Source organism: Danio rerio, chromosome 1 (genome assembly GCF_049306965.1).
Source record: "Danio rerio strain Tuebingen ecotype United States chromosome 1, GRCz12tu, whole genome shotgun sequence".
Taxonomy (NCBI): Eukaryota; Metazoa; Chordata; class Actinopteri; order Cypriniformes; family Danionidae; genus Danio; species Danio rerio.
In genome coordinates, this window is record NC_133176.1 from 43,808,394 (window position 1) to 43,822,500 (window position 14,107).

At 37.8% G+C, this 14,107-nt stretch overlaps 1 protein-coding gene across 1 annotated transcript in view; it reads left to right on the forward strand.

The window, feature by feature from the left end:
- The window catches only part of rab33bb (RAB33B, member RAS oncogene family b), a 75,221-nt gene extending 62,585 nt beyond the window's left edge, over positions 1 to 12,636 (forward strand). The window contains exon 2 of the mRNA XM_017356390.3: positions 8,567 to 12,636. Within this exon, the coding sequence (XP_017211879.1) occupies positions 8,567 to 9,037 (471 nt within the window). The 3' untranslated portion in view covers positions 9,038 to 12,636. The remainder of the gene's footprint in view (positions 1 to 8,566) is intronic.
- The last annotated feature ends 1,471 nt before the right edge of the window (positions 12,637 to 14,107 follow it).

Here is a 14,107-nt window from a genome sequence, read left to right on the forward strand (position 1 = left end):
ATTCAAATTTACTGATGTTGATCCTGGACCATCAAGATTCAAATTCAGTGATGTTGATCCTGGACCATCAAGATTCAAATTCACCGATGTCGATCCTGGACCATCAAGATTCAAATTCGCTGATGTTGATCCTGGACCACCAAGATTCAAATTCTCTGATGTTGATCCTGGACCATCAAGATTCAAATTTACTGATGTTGATCCTGGACCATCAAGATTCAAATTCACTGATGTTGATCCTGGACCATCAAGATTCTAATTCACTGATGTTGATCCTGGACCATTAAGATTCAAATTTACAGATGTTGATCCTGGACCATCAAGATTCAAATTCAGTGATGTTGATCCTGGACCATCAAGATTCAAATTCACCGATGTTGATCCTGGACCATCAAGATTCAAATTCGCTGATGTTGATCCTGGACCACCAAGATTCAAATTCACTGATGTTGATCCTGGACCACAAAGACTCAAATTCACTGATGTTGATTCTGGACCATTAAGATTCAAATTCAGTTATGTTGATGCTGGACCACAAAGACTCAAGTTTTACTGATGTTGATCCTGGATCATCAAGATTCAAATTTACTGATGTTGATCCTGGACCATCAAGATTCAAATTAACTGATGTTGATCCTGGACCATCAAGATTCAAATTCACTGATATTGATCCTGGACCATCAAGATTCTAATTCACTGATGTTGATCCTGGACCATTAAGATTCAAATTCAGTGATGTTGATCCTGGACCATCAAGATTAAAATTCAGTGATGTTGATCCTGGACCATCAAGATTCTAATTTACAGATGTTGATCCTGGACCATTAAGATTCAAATTTACTGATGTTGATCCTGGACCATCAAGATTCAAATTCAGTGATGTTGATCCTGGACCATCAAGATTCAAATTCAGTGATGTTGATCCTGGACCATCAAGATTCACATTTACTGATGTTGATCCTGGACCATCAAGATTCTAATTTACAGATGTTGATCCTGGACCATTAAGATTCAAATTTACTGATGTTGATCCTGGACCATCAAGATTCAAATTCACTGATGTTGATCCTGGACCATCAAGATTCAAATTCACCGATGTCGATCCTGGACCATCAAGATTCAAATTCGCTGATGTTGATCCTGGACCACCAAGATTCAAATTCTCTGATGTTGATCCTGGACCATCAAGATTCAAATTTACTGATGTTGATCCTGGACCATCAAGATTCAAATTCACTGATGTTGATCCTGGACCATCAAGATTCTAATTCACTGATGTTGATCCTGGACCATTAAGATTCAAATTTACAGATGTTGATCCTGGACCATCAAGATTCAAATTCAGTGATGTTGATCCTGGACCATCAAGATTCAAATTCACCGATGTTGATCCTGGACCATTAAGATTCAAAATCAGTGATGTTGATCCTGGACCACAAAGACTCAAATTCACTGATGTTGATCCTGGACCATTAAGATTCAAATTCAGTGATGTTGATCCTGGACCACAAAGACTCAAATTCACTGATGTTGATCCTGGACCTTTAAGATTAAAAATTACAGATGTTGACCCTGGACCATCAAGATTCAAATTCACTGATGTTGATCCTGGACCATCAATATTCAAATTCACTGATGTTGATCCTGGACCATCAAGATTCTAATTTACAGATGTTGATCCTGGACCATTAAGATTCAAATTTACTGATGTTGATCCTGGACCATCAAGTTTAAAATTCAGTGATGTTGATCCTGGACCATCAAGATTCAAATTCAATGATGTTGATCCTGGACCATCAAGATTCAAATTTACCGATGTTGATCCTGGACCATCAAGATTCAAATTCGCTGATGTTGATCCTGGACCACCAAGATTCAAATTCACTGATGTTTATCCTGGACCACAAAGACTCAAATTCACTGATGTTGATTCTGGACCATTAAGATTCAAATTCAGTTATGTTGATGCTGGACCACAAAGACTCAAGTTTTACTGATGTTGATCCTGGATCATCAAGATTCAAATTTACTGATGTTGATCCTGGACCATCAAGATTCAAATTAATTGATGTTGATCCTGGACCATCAAGATTCAAATTCACTGATGTTGATCCTGGACCATCAAGATTCTAATTCACTGATGTTGATCCTGGACCATTAAGATTCAAATTTACAGATGTTGATCCTGGACCATCAAGATTCAAATTCACCGATGTTGATCCAGGACCATTAAGATTCAAAATCAGTGATGTTGATCCTGGACCACAAAGACTCAAATTCACGGATGTTGATCCTGGACCATTAAGATTCAAATTCAGTGATGTTGATCCTGGACCATTAAGATTAAAAAATACAGATGTTGATCCTGGACCATCAAGATTCAAATTCACTGATGTTGATCCTTGACCATCAAGATTCACATTTACTGATGTTGATCCTGGACCATCAAGATTCTAATTTACAGATGTTGATCCTGGACCATTAAGATTCAAATTTACTGATGTTGATCCTGGACCATCAAGATTCAAATTCACTGATGTTGATCCTGGACCATCAAGATTCTAATTCACTGATGTTGATCCTGGACCATTAAGATTCAAATTTACAGATGTTGATCCTGGACCATCAAGATTCAAATTCAGTGATGTTGATCCTGGACCATTTAGATTAAAAATTACAGATGTTGATCCTGGACCATCAAGATTCAAATTCACAGATGTTGATCCTGGACTATCAAGATTCACATTTACTGATGTTGATCCTGGACCATCAAGATTCTAATTTACAGATGTTGATCCTGGACCATTAAGATTTAAATTCAATGATGTTGATCCTGGACCATCAAGATTCAAATTCACCGATGTTGATCCTGGACCATCAAGATTCAAATTCGCTGATGTTGATCCTGGATCATCAAGATTCAAATTTACTGATGTTGATCCTGGACCATCAAGATTCAAATTAACTGATGTTGATCCTGGACCATCAAGATTCAAATTCACTGATATTGATCCTGGACCATCAAGATTCTAATTCACTGATGTTGATCCTGGACCATTAAGATTCAAATTCAGTGATGTTGATCCTGGACCATCAAGATTAAAATTCAGTGATGTTGATCCTGGACCATCAAGATTCTAATTTACAGATGCTGATCCTGGACCATTAAGATTCAAATTTACTGATGTTGATCCTGGACCATCAAGATTCAAATTCAGTGATGTTGATCCTGGACCATCAAGATTCAAATTCAGTGATGTTGATCCTGGACCATCAAGATTCACATTTACTGATGTTGATCCTGGACCATCAAGATTCTAATTTACAGATGTTGATCCTGGACCATTAAGATTCAAATTTACTGATGTTGATCCTGGACCATCAAGATTCAAATTCACTGATGTTGATCCTGGACCATCAAGATTCAAATTCACCGATGTCGATCCTGGACCATCAAGATTCAAATTCGCTGATGTTGATCCTGGACCACCAAGATTCAAATTCTCTGATGTTGATCCTGGACCATCAAGATTCAAATTTACTGATGTTGATCCTGGACCATCAAGATTCAAATTCACTGATGTTGATCCTGGACCATCAAGATTCTAATTCACTGATGTTGATCCTGGACCATCAAGATTCAAATTCACCGATGTTGATCCTGGACCATTAAGATTCAAAATCAGTGATGTTGATCCTGGACCACAAAGACTCAAATTCACTGATGTTGATCCTGGACCATTAAGATTCAAATTCAGTGATGTTGATCCTGGACCACAAAGACTCAAATTCACTGATGTTGATCCTGGACCTTTAAGATTAAAAATTACAGATGTTGACCCTGGACCATCAAGATTCAAATTCACTGATGTTGATCCTGGACCATCAATATTCAAATTCACTGATGTTGATCCTGGACCATCAAGATTCTAATTTACAGATGTTGATCCTGGACCATTAAGATTCAAATTTACTGATGTTGATCCTGGACCATCAAGTTTAAAATTCAGTGATGTTGATCCTGGACCATCAAGATTCAAATTCAATGATGTTGATCCTGGACCATCAAGATTCAAATTTACCGATGTTGATCCTGGACCATCAAGATTCAAATTCGCTGATGTTGATCCTGGACCACCAAGATTCAAATTCACTGATGTTTATCCTGGACCACAAAGACTCAAATTCACTGATGTTGATTCTGGACCATTAAGATTCAAATTCAGTTATGTTGATGCTGGACCACAAAGACTCAAGTTTTACTGATGTTGATCCTGGATCATCAAGATTCAAATTTACTGATGTTGATCCTGGACCATCAAGATTCAAATTAATTGATGTTGATCCTGGACCATCAAGATTCAAATTCACTGATGTTGATCCTGGACCATCAAGATTCTAATTCACTGATGTTGATCCTGGACCATTAAGATTCAAATTTACAGATGTTGATCCTGGACCATCAAGATTCAAATTCACCGATGTTGATCCAGGACCATTAAGATTCAAAATCAGTGATGTTGATCCTGGACCACAAAGACTCAAATTCACGGATGTTGATCCTGGACCATTAAGATTCAAATTCAGTGATGTTGATCCTGGACCATTAAGATTAAAAAATACAGATGTTGATCCTGGACCATCAAGATTCAAATTCACTGATGTTGATCCTTGACCATCAAGATTCACATTTACTGATGTTGATCCTGGACCATCAAGATTCTAATTTACAGATGTTGATCCTGGACCATTAAGATTCAAATTTACTGATGTTGATCCTGGACCATCAAGATTCAAATTCAGTGATGTTGATCCTGGACCATCAAGATTCAAATTCAGTGATGTTGATCCTGGACCATCAAGATTCAAATTCACAGATGTTGATCCTGGACCATCAAGATTCAAATTCACTGATGTTGATCCTGGACCACAAAGACTCAAATTCACTGATGTTGATTCTGGACCATTAAGATTCAAATTCAGTGATGTTGATGCTGGACCACAAAGACTCAAGTTTTACTGATGTTGATCCTGGATCATCAAGATTCAAAGTCACTGATGTTGATCCTGGACCATTAAGATTCAAATTCACTGAAGTTGATCCTGGACCATTAAGATTCAAATTCACTGATGTTGATCTTGGACCATCGAGATTCAAATTCAGTAATGTTTATCCTGGACCATCAAGATTCAAATTCAGTGATGTTGATCCTGGACCATCAAGATTCAAATTCAGTGATGTTGATCCTGGACCATCAAGATTCACATTTACTGATGTTGATCCTGGACCATTAAGATTCAAATTTACTGATGTTGATCCTGGACCATCAAGATTCAAATTCACTGATGTTGATCCTGGACCATCAAGATTCAAATTCACCGATGTCGATCCTGGACCATCAAGATACAAATTCGCTGATGTTGATCCTGGACCACCAAGATTCAAATTCTCTGATGTTGATCCTGGACCATCAAGATTCAAATTTACTGATGTTGATCCTGGACCATCAAGATTCAAATTCACTGATGTTGATCCTGGACCATCAAGATTCAAATTCACTGATGTTGATCCTGGACCATCAAGATTCTAATTCACTGATGTTGATCCTGGACCATTAAGATTCAAATTTACAGATGTTGATCCTGGACCATCAAGATTCAAATTCAGTGATGTTGATCCTGGACCATCAAGATTCAAATTCACCGATGTTGATCCTGGACCATTAAGATTCAAAATCAGTGATGTTGATCCTGGACCACAAAGACTCAAATTCATTGATGTTGATCCTGGACCATTAAGATTAAAAATTACAGATGTTGATCCTGGACCATCAAAATTAAAATATACAGATGTTGATCCTGGACCATCAATATTCAAATTCACTGATGTTGATCCTGAACCATCAAGATTCTAATTTACAGATGTTGATCCTGGACCATTAAGATTCAAATTTACTGATGTTGATCCTGGACCATCAAGATTAAAAATCACTGATGTTGATCCTGGACCATCAAGTTTCAAATTCACTAATGTTGATCCCGGACTATTGAGTTAAAAATTTTTCTGATGTTGATCCTGGACCACAAAGACTCAGATTCACTGATGTTGATCCTGGACCATTAACATTAAAATTTACAGATGATTATCCTGGACCATCAAGATTCAAATTCACTGATGTTGATCCTGGTCCATCAATATTCAAATTCACTGATGTTTATTCTGGATCATCAAGATTCAAATTCAGTGATGTTGATCCTGGACCATCAAGATTCAAATTCAGTGATGTTGATCCTGGACCATCAAGATTCAAATTCAGTGTTGTTGATCCTGGACCATCAAGATTCAAATTCACTGATGTTGATCCTGGATTATTAAGATTCAAATTCAGTGGTGTTGATCCTGTACCATCAAGATTCAAATTCATTGTTGTTTATCCTATACCATTAGGGTTTAAATTTACAGATGTTGATCCTGGATGATCAAAGTTAAAATATACAGATGTTGATTCTAACCATCAAGATTCAAATTCACTGATTTTAATCCTGGACCACCAAGATCCTACATTCAGTGATGTTGATCCTGGACCATAAAGATTCAGATTCACTGATGTTGATCCTGGACCATCAAGACTCTAATTTACATATGTTGATCCTGGACCATCAAGATTATAATTTACAGATGTTGATCCTGGACCATCAAGATTCTTATTTCAGTGATGTTGATCCTGGATCATCAACATTAAAATCAGTGATGTTGATCCTAGACCACCAAGATCTTAATTTCAGTGATGTTGATCCTGGACCATTAAGACTAAAATTTACTGATGTTGATCCTGGACCATCAAGATTAAAATTCACAGATGTTGATCCTGGACCATCAAGACTAAAGTTCACCGATGTTGATTTTGGACCATCAAGATTCAAATTCACTGATGTTGATTCTGGACCATCAAGACTCTAATTTACAGATGTTGATCCTGGACCATCAAGACTCTAATATACAGATGTTGATCCTGGACCATCAAAATTAAAATATTCAGATGTTGATCCTGGACCATCAAGATTCAAATTCACTGATGTTGATCCTGGACCATCAAGAATGAAATTCACTGATGTTGATCCTGGAACATCAAAATTAAAATATACAGATGTTGATCCTGGACCATGTGCAGTGCACATGTCCTTTTTAGTCTTGGATAGAAAGTGCCCTTCCAAAATGATCTGAAGTGCCCCAGCGACATCCCCACTCTTCAGTTCGCGCGCGACAACCCCCCACCTCCACCCCTTGCTTTTCATTTCGTGTGCGACACCCCCCCACCACCACCCCTCGCTTTTCAGTTTGCCCACAACAACCTCCCTACCCCATCCCCCCCTCCCCCCAACTCTTAAAAAATTTGTATCCTGCACATGCCCCTTGGATAGTCTCTGCAAGGGGCTGATGGGCGGACAGATAAGAGATCTGCGGATGAATCACAGCTTTAAAACGATCCACAGTCCTTATCGGTGTTTGCACTCGGTAAACAGCGGTTAAGTTCGGTGAACTGATGATGACCTTCACGGTCAAATGGCGGGGTTTTGGACCGCGCTCAACAGCAAATTTTTGTTATAGTTACGGAAATACAGTATCATGACAACTTAATGTTAATTTCTTCTTAACAGAGAAACATTAATTAGGAAAAAATTTGAAATGTAACTGAAAATATTTAACCAGCAGTGAGCTCGACAGCCATAAAGAGACAATTAATTTAACATTACATACGTTTATATCGTATAACTGTTCATATAACCATCTTAATAACGTACATGTTGAAACAACAAAATACTAAACTAAATGGAGCATCACAGAGTTGCCCTCGATTAAAACTTCAAGGCTAACTGTGTCCTACTGTCTTCTTCAGAGTTCACAGTTCAAAATAAATGGATATAAAAGTACGATTAGGAAAATCGCACAAAAAAGATTTAAGTAAGATCATTGGCATTGTTTAAGCTTTATCTTTAACGTTACCCCACTGTGATGGAATCGATCGAATGACATGGTCACAAAGTGACTCATATTCGATGTTTTAACAATCAAAACGCATCAAAATACACCATATGTCGAAATATTAGCACATTTACTCACATAAATAGATAAAATGATGTTTTAAGACGTTAAGCAAGAGCTTACCTTTAGGGCCCCCTAATTCCCTGCGGCCCTAAGCGGCTACTTACTTCGCTTATTGGTTAAGTCCGCTCCTGCTTCCGTCTTATTTCCCTGTTGAAAATAAGAAAAAACTATCAAAGAAATTCTAATTATTTCCATTACAGACATACTATTAAAAACCATCAAACTTTAATCATCAAAACCAGCACATTTTCATAATTTCTAATGTGTAAATGGAGACCTATAAATGTTCTACAGTCTGCTATATATGAAAAAGTAACCTACAGAAACCCATAGGCCCATTAGAATTTCCTTTAAAACCAATACCATTTCCATTTTAACCAAATAAACAATTACAAATACTGCGATGATTTTTTTTTCCTCAGCAAGAATATAAAATGCTCCCTTTCTATCTTACTCCAGGTACAGCTATGGGACACGGCCGGTCAGGAGCGCTTCCGTAAAAGCATGGTGCAGCACTACTATCGAAATGTGCATGGTATCGTCTTCGTCTTTGACGTCACAAACCAATCCAGTTTCTGCAATCTGCCTTTGTGGATGGACGAGTGCCGTCAGCACTCTCTTGGTCTGGAAATTCCACGTGCCCTAGTTTGCAACAAGGCTGACCTGATGTCTTCAAATGCTTCTGTGCTAATCGAGCAGGCTCGTCATTTGGCTGAAGTCCACGGGATGTCTTTTTATCTCACTTCAGCCAAAGGTCTTAAAGGCGACCAGGTGGACAGCATCTTCATGGCTTTAGCACAGAGGCTGAAGAGCCAGAGAAGGGAGAGCGTAAATGGACGTGTGCTAGAGTGCAGAGCTGAGAGCTTAAAAATCCAGGCACGGGTTATAACAGCCCAAGAGACTAAAAAGAAATGGACCTGCATCTGCTAAAGCATGAAAGCGTGTCCATTTAAAACGGATACAGCAAAAACAGTACGTCTATTAAGAATCGGCCACTGGTCATGCCTCCATTTTTAATGACTCCATCTGTAATTTGTAAAGGGATGGTCACTCAAAAATGATAATATACTGTACAATTACTCACCCTCTGGGTATTTTAGATCCAGAGGACGTTCTTTTCCTTTATCAGTAGGTTGTTAAATGTGCTGTTTGACTCTTCTTAAGCATAAAAATACCATATGTTTGCAGATATTTGAGAAACTAAGTGAACATTCCTCAGAAACAATGCTGAGGTCAGTTATTCTTTTTTTAAAATGAATGTGCGTGCTGTGTCAGAACATCTCTTTGTTTTGGTCTCTATAACCTGCCCACTGCCAGTTTACCAATTACATTTCGGCACCTTGGGTTGCCTTGATTGCAAACGTATTTCAGGTGTCAATCCTACATACTGCATGTTTACAGATCAAATCATTTTTGAATTTCAATGTCTCATCAGGATTTATGAACATGAGATAGCTTTGTCTGTGTACAGTGGTCCCTCGCTATAACAATCAATTTTCGCAGCCTCGCAGTTTTACAGATTTATTTTTTCATGCAATTTGACGTGCTTTTTTTTCAGCACATTGTGTTCTGCTTTCAGATTATCTGTAGACCATTGTCAATCAATCTCCTTCGCGCCATGTCTCCTGTACAGCAAAGAATGCGTTCAGCTTGCCAAATTTACATAAATCTTCGATCGCTAGTAGTGTGACTCTAAAGTACTGTACTCTACGTTTGCAAGTTTTCTCCCCACAATGTCGACGAAACGTTCTGCACCGTCAAAGGCACCTGCGGTAGCACCCAAAAGGCAGAGAAAGATGTTAACCGTCACACAAAAAGTTAGACTTCTGGACATACTAAAAAAAAGTAGAAGTTACGCGGTTGTAGGGCGCCATTACGGAATAAATAAATAAAGATCAAATGGTTTCGATCTTTGGCTTCATTCTACAATACCGGACTCTTTTTTTTTTTTTATACTAAGGTTTCAACTTTTAGTGTTTAGACGAGAGAAAAACGTGTGAAAATGTTAATGCCTGTCTGAGAAAAGTGTATAAAGTGTGTAGTGGGAGGTTTTACAGCCTTAAAGCATCTATAAATATTGTAAAAGCTGACTACTTTGTAGATTTATATTTTTTTATTCTAAAAATGTCAGTAGCAGTTCAACCCTTCAAAGGCAAAAGTATCTATGCATACAGTGAAACTGAACAAAATGCATATTTTGCATACATAAAATTTGAAAAAACTGTATGCGAGAAGTACCTGAATGATCTACAGTACTACTTCCAGTGAGATTCTTAAGGGCATGTCTGATGGACACTACGCTATCCCATAATGCACTGAATGAAATTATGATGCAACTGACACATGTAGGTCATGTAAAAATGACAACTGGCAGATGTAGTATGTCTGTGTTCCTCTCATACTCACATTAATATTGAATAGAATGAAATTTTATGACAGACTTGAAGTAAATTGAAATTGAAATGTAGTACCCACTTGAGTAGTATTTGATTTCAGATACAGCCTTTGTCTCAAGACAGAACGAATGTCACAATGCCTATTTTAGGCCATACTAATTAATCTTAACCAGATGTGTAGTTACTGCACTTTGCCATTGTAAGGCAGAGTTGATTTGCCTTATTACCCATCACAAAGTACAACAATCAATTGTAAATAATAATAAAAAAATCACCAAGTACCACCCTTACAGTAATAAAAATCTATTTTATTATACTGAAGAAAAGTCTACAACATCTTATGGTTTAAGGGTGAGTAAATGAATTGCATTTTTGTATTTTTGGGTGCTCTCTTTGAGATTTTTTTTGTTTTGTTTGGTAGATGAAGTCTATGTTTCCTCAAACAACAGTGTGTATGAACCAACACATTATAATGAAATAAACCGCGTAACAGTAAAATTAGATTTAATTTCCTGTTTCTTTGTGGGCTTTATTATAGTTGATGTTAATGTGTATTTTTAATGCTGTATTTTCTAGGCGTGAATGTTTCTTCATATATATGTCTATAGATTTTTGGTCCTCTTGAAACATCCACATAACACAATTAAAATATTTGTAGTTTAGTGGCCTATTGCGTTTTCTTCAGTTGTTTGGTTTGTGAGAATTTGCAACATGTCACGTGTGCTGTCAAACTGATGAAGAATGTTTCTTTATTTGCTGTTTTTTTTTTTTTAATTGCATGTGCTTTCTTAAATTGCAGCGCATTAAGCTCTCTTGGCCACCGTACAGATCTGGCCCACACAATCAGGTTTTGCCTGGCCCACATGGCGCAGTGAATTACGGTACATGATTAGACCAAACATAAACCATATCTAGGCCAAGTCTCAGCCAAGTGAATAACTTAACTCATAACTGGGCCTGAATTGGGCCAGATAAGTTGGTGTGTCACAATTGCAATGAAATTAATAAACCAATGAAGCACATTATGCTTTTTCCCAAAGCGACCTGATTGGTAGAATTTTTTTCTTAACTCAAAAATAATTGTAATGTATTTTAAATATTTTAAAAATATATATATACAAGACATACATATTGATACGCAAATACTACATTTTAAATCTGGCCCAAATCTTGTGTGCCACCTTTGCCAAATTTGGGCCATGTTTGGCCCACATGCTGTGCCAGTGCCAGACGAATGCCTCCTGTGTCAGCTTTATGTTAAATTTGAGCCAGAATTCATTGCTACCTGGGTTGTACTCTTCAGTCATAGTGTTATAATGGGTGTCCAAATCCTGCTTGTTGTTGGCCACTTTCCTCCATATTTTAGCTCTAACCCTAATTAAGCACACCTGAATCAGCTAATCAAGGCCTTACCAGGCTTATGGTACATTCCAAACAAAGCCTTTTAAAGGCGAGCTTGAAATCATTAGCCAAAAATGCATAAAGACTAATGCTAACACTGCCCCAATGACACAATGGCTTTTAGTCTCCTGTGATTGGCTAAGACATGCTTCACATGACCAAGTTAGCTTTACGGGATTACCATGTATAGGTATTGCAGGCATTTTTATCTCCCCCAAAGTAAGAAAATCTCTGACTCACCCTCAAAAGAGTACTATGGAGTAAAAACAATTATGGCAGTCATATTGAAGTGTCATTCCAAATCAAAACTAGCCATTTTAAAGCACCCTTCAGAATAAAAGAGTTCCAAGAGTACAACTAGTAGACACCTCAGGGCCCTATGATACTTGATGCAAGTGTTAAACAGCACGTTTCATATAAAACAGTTCAACTCAATATGTCCTAATCCCTTCAGAGCTGACACTTCAGAGAGTAAACCCTTCAAAGGGATTATGGCATAGGGAAGAACCCTTCCGAATGGAACATGCTGTTATTAGAAACTACCTGACAGGTGTGTTGAGGCAAGTTAGAGCTAAATTCTGCAGCAAGTGGCCCTCCAGGAGTGAGCTTGAACACCCCTGTGTTATAACTTTCTCTTCCTCAGAAAAGATTCTGCTCCAAACTCACTTCTCCCAATCTCAACAAAGAAAATACAACTACAACCAACAAATAAAAGATGTGTATTATACCTCACATTTAATGTTTTCCAACTCATTACCTATTTAATTTTAAGTACAATGTTGACTTACTTTCCCTGACCCATTTTATTTAAAACACCTGATCCAGATAACCAGCTCATTATGGCCCGTTTCCACTGTCAAAAGATACCTAAAAGTGAACCGTCCCGTACCACATTTTTACTTTTTGGTTTACTTTGTAAAGTGTACCAAAAGGCGTAGCTGCGTAGCTGAACGTTATTAAGTGTCACTTGATTGTGGAGCTAGTAAGAATGAAAACAAAGGAATCGCCATGTTTTAAACACACAGCAGAGACATAATATCGTAACACTCGAGGAGCTCCAGGCAAGAACTGTGTGCTGAATGACAGGGTGCCTAAACAGAGTTCATTGCTCGCAACTCCCTAAGTACAGGAGATCTCTACTTCACTATGTAATGCTCATTCATGGATTTTCACAATGCCTGCAGTGTCTTCACACACAAATGACACTTACTAGAGAAGTGTGAAGTGTGACAAACCTCTTTAAGTGTATACATACATTCATTTAATTTTATAAGAGGAACACTTTTGTACTTTTTAGGTACAAATATGTACCCTTGATGTATTAAAATGGACCTTTTAGTTACAAATTTTCATGTTTTAAAAAAGTACCACCCCAGTGACAGTTCGAATACCTTTATTTCTGAGATTGTAAAGCGCATATTTTTGGACTGTGGGGAAAACGGAGTACCCGGAGGAAACCTACGCAAACTCGGGGAGAACATACAAATTCCATGTAGAAATGCCAACTGACCCTGATGAGTAAATACATTTTATTTATTTGATTAAAAAAATACAGGCTACGTTTGAACTGAAATAATGCTGGAATATCCCGTAGAGTTCACTTCACAGGGCACTTAGTCAAATAAGAACAAACATCTGAAGTGATAAGAGAACCATACAAAATGTGCAGAGAGATATGGGGCATGCAGATTGGGATTGAGAACCATTGGTCTAGGCCAGGGATCACGAAACTTGTTCCTGGAGGGCCGGTGTCCTGTAGATTTTAGCTCCAATCCTCCTAATCAAACACACCTGAACAAACTAATCAAGGTATAGGTATACTTGAAACACCCAGGCAGGTGTGTTGAGGCAAGTTGGAGCTTAACCCTGCAGGACACCGGACCTCCAGGAATGAGATTGGTGACCCCTGGTCTAGGCTGTTGTAATAACATTGAAAATGTCCAGCTTCCAGCATGCTGGTTGACAATAACTTCAGTGTTTTGATCCTAAGCATTGATTTAAGAACTACACAATTTTAAGGGAGAAAGGGATACATACAGGTTGGAATCAATGACAGTGAGTTATTGAAGAAGCATTTTCATATTTGGGTGACCTGTTTCTTTAAGTGTCAACATAACAACATGGGATATTTATGCTTAATACCAACATTAGATCCAATGGTAACCTATTTGGTTAGCATTTCTTACTCATGCAGCAATCCAAA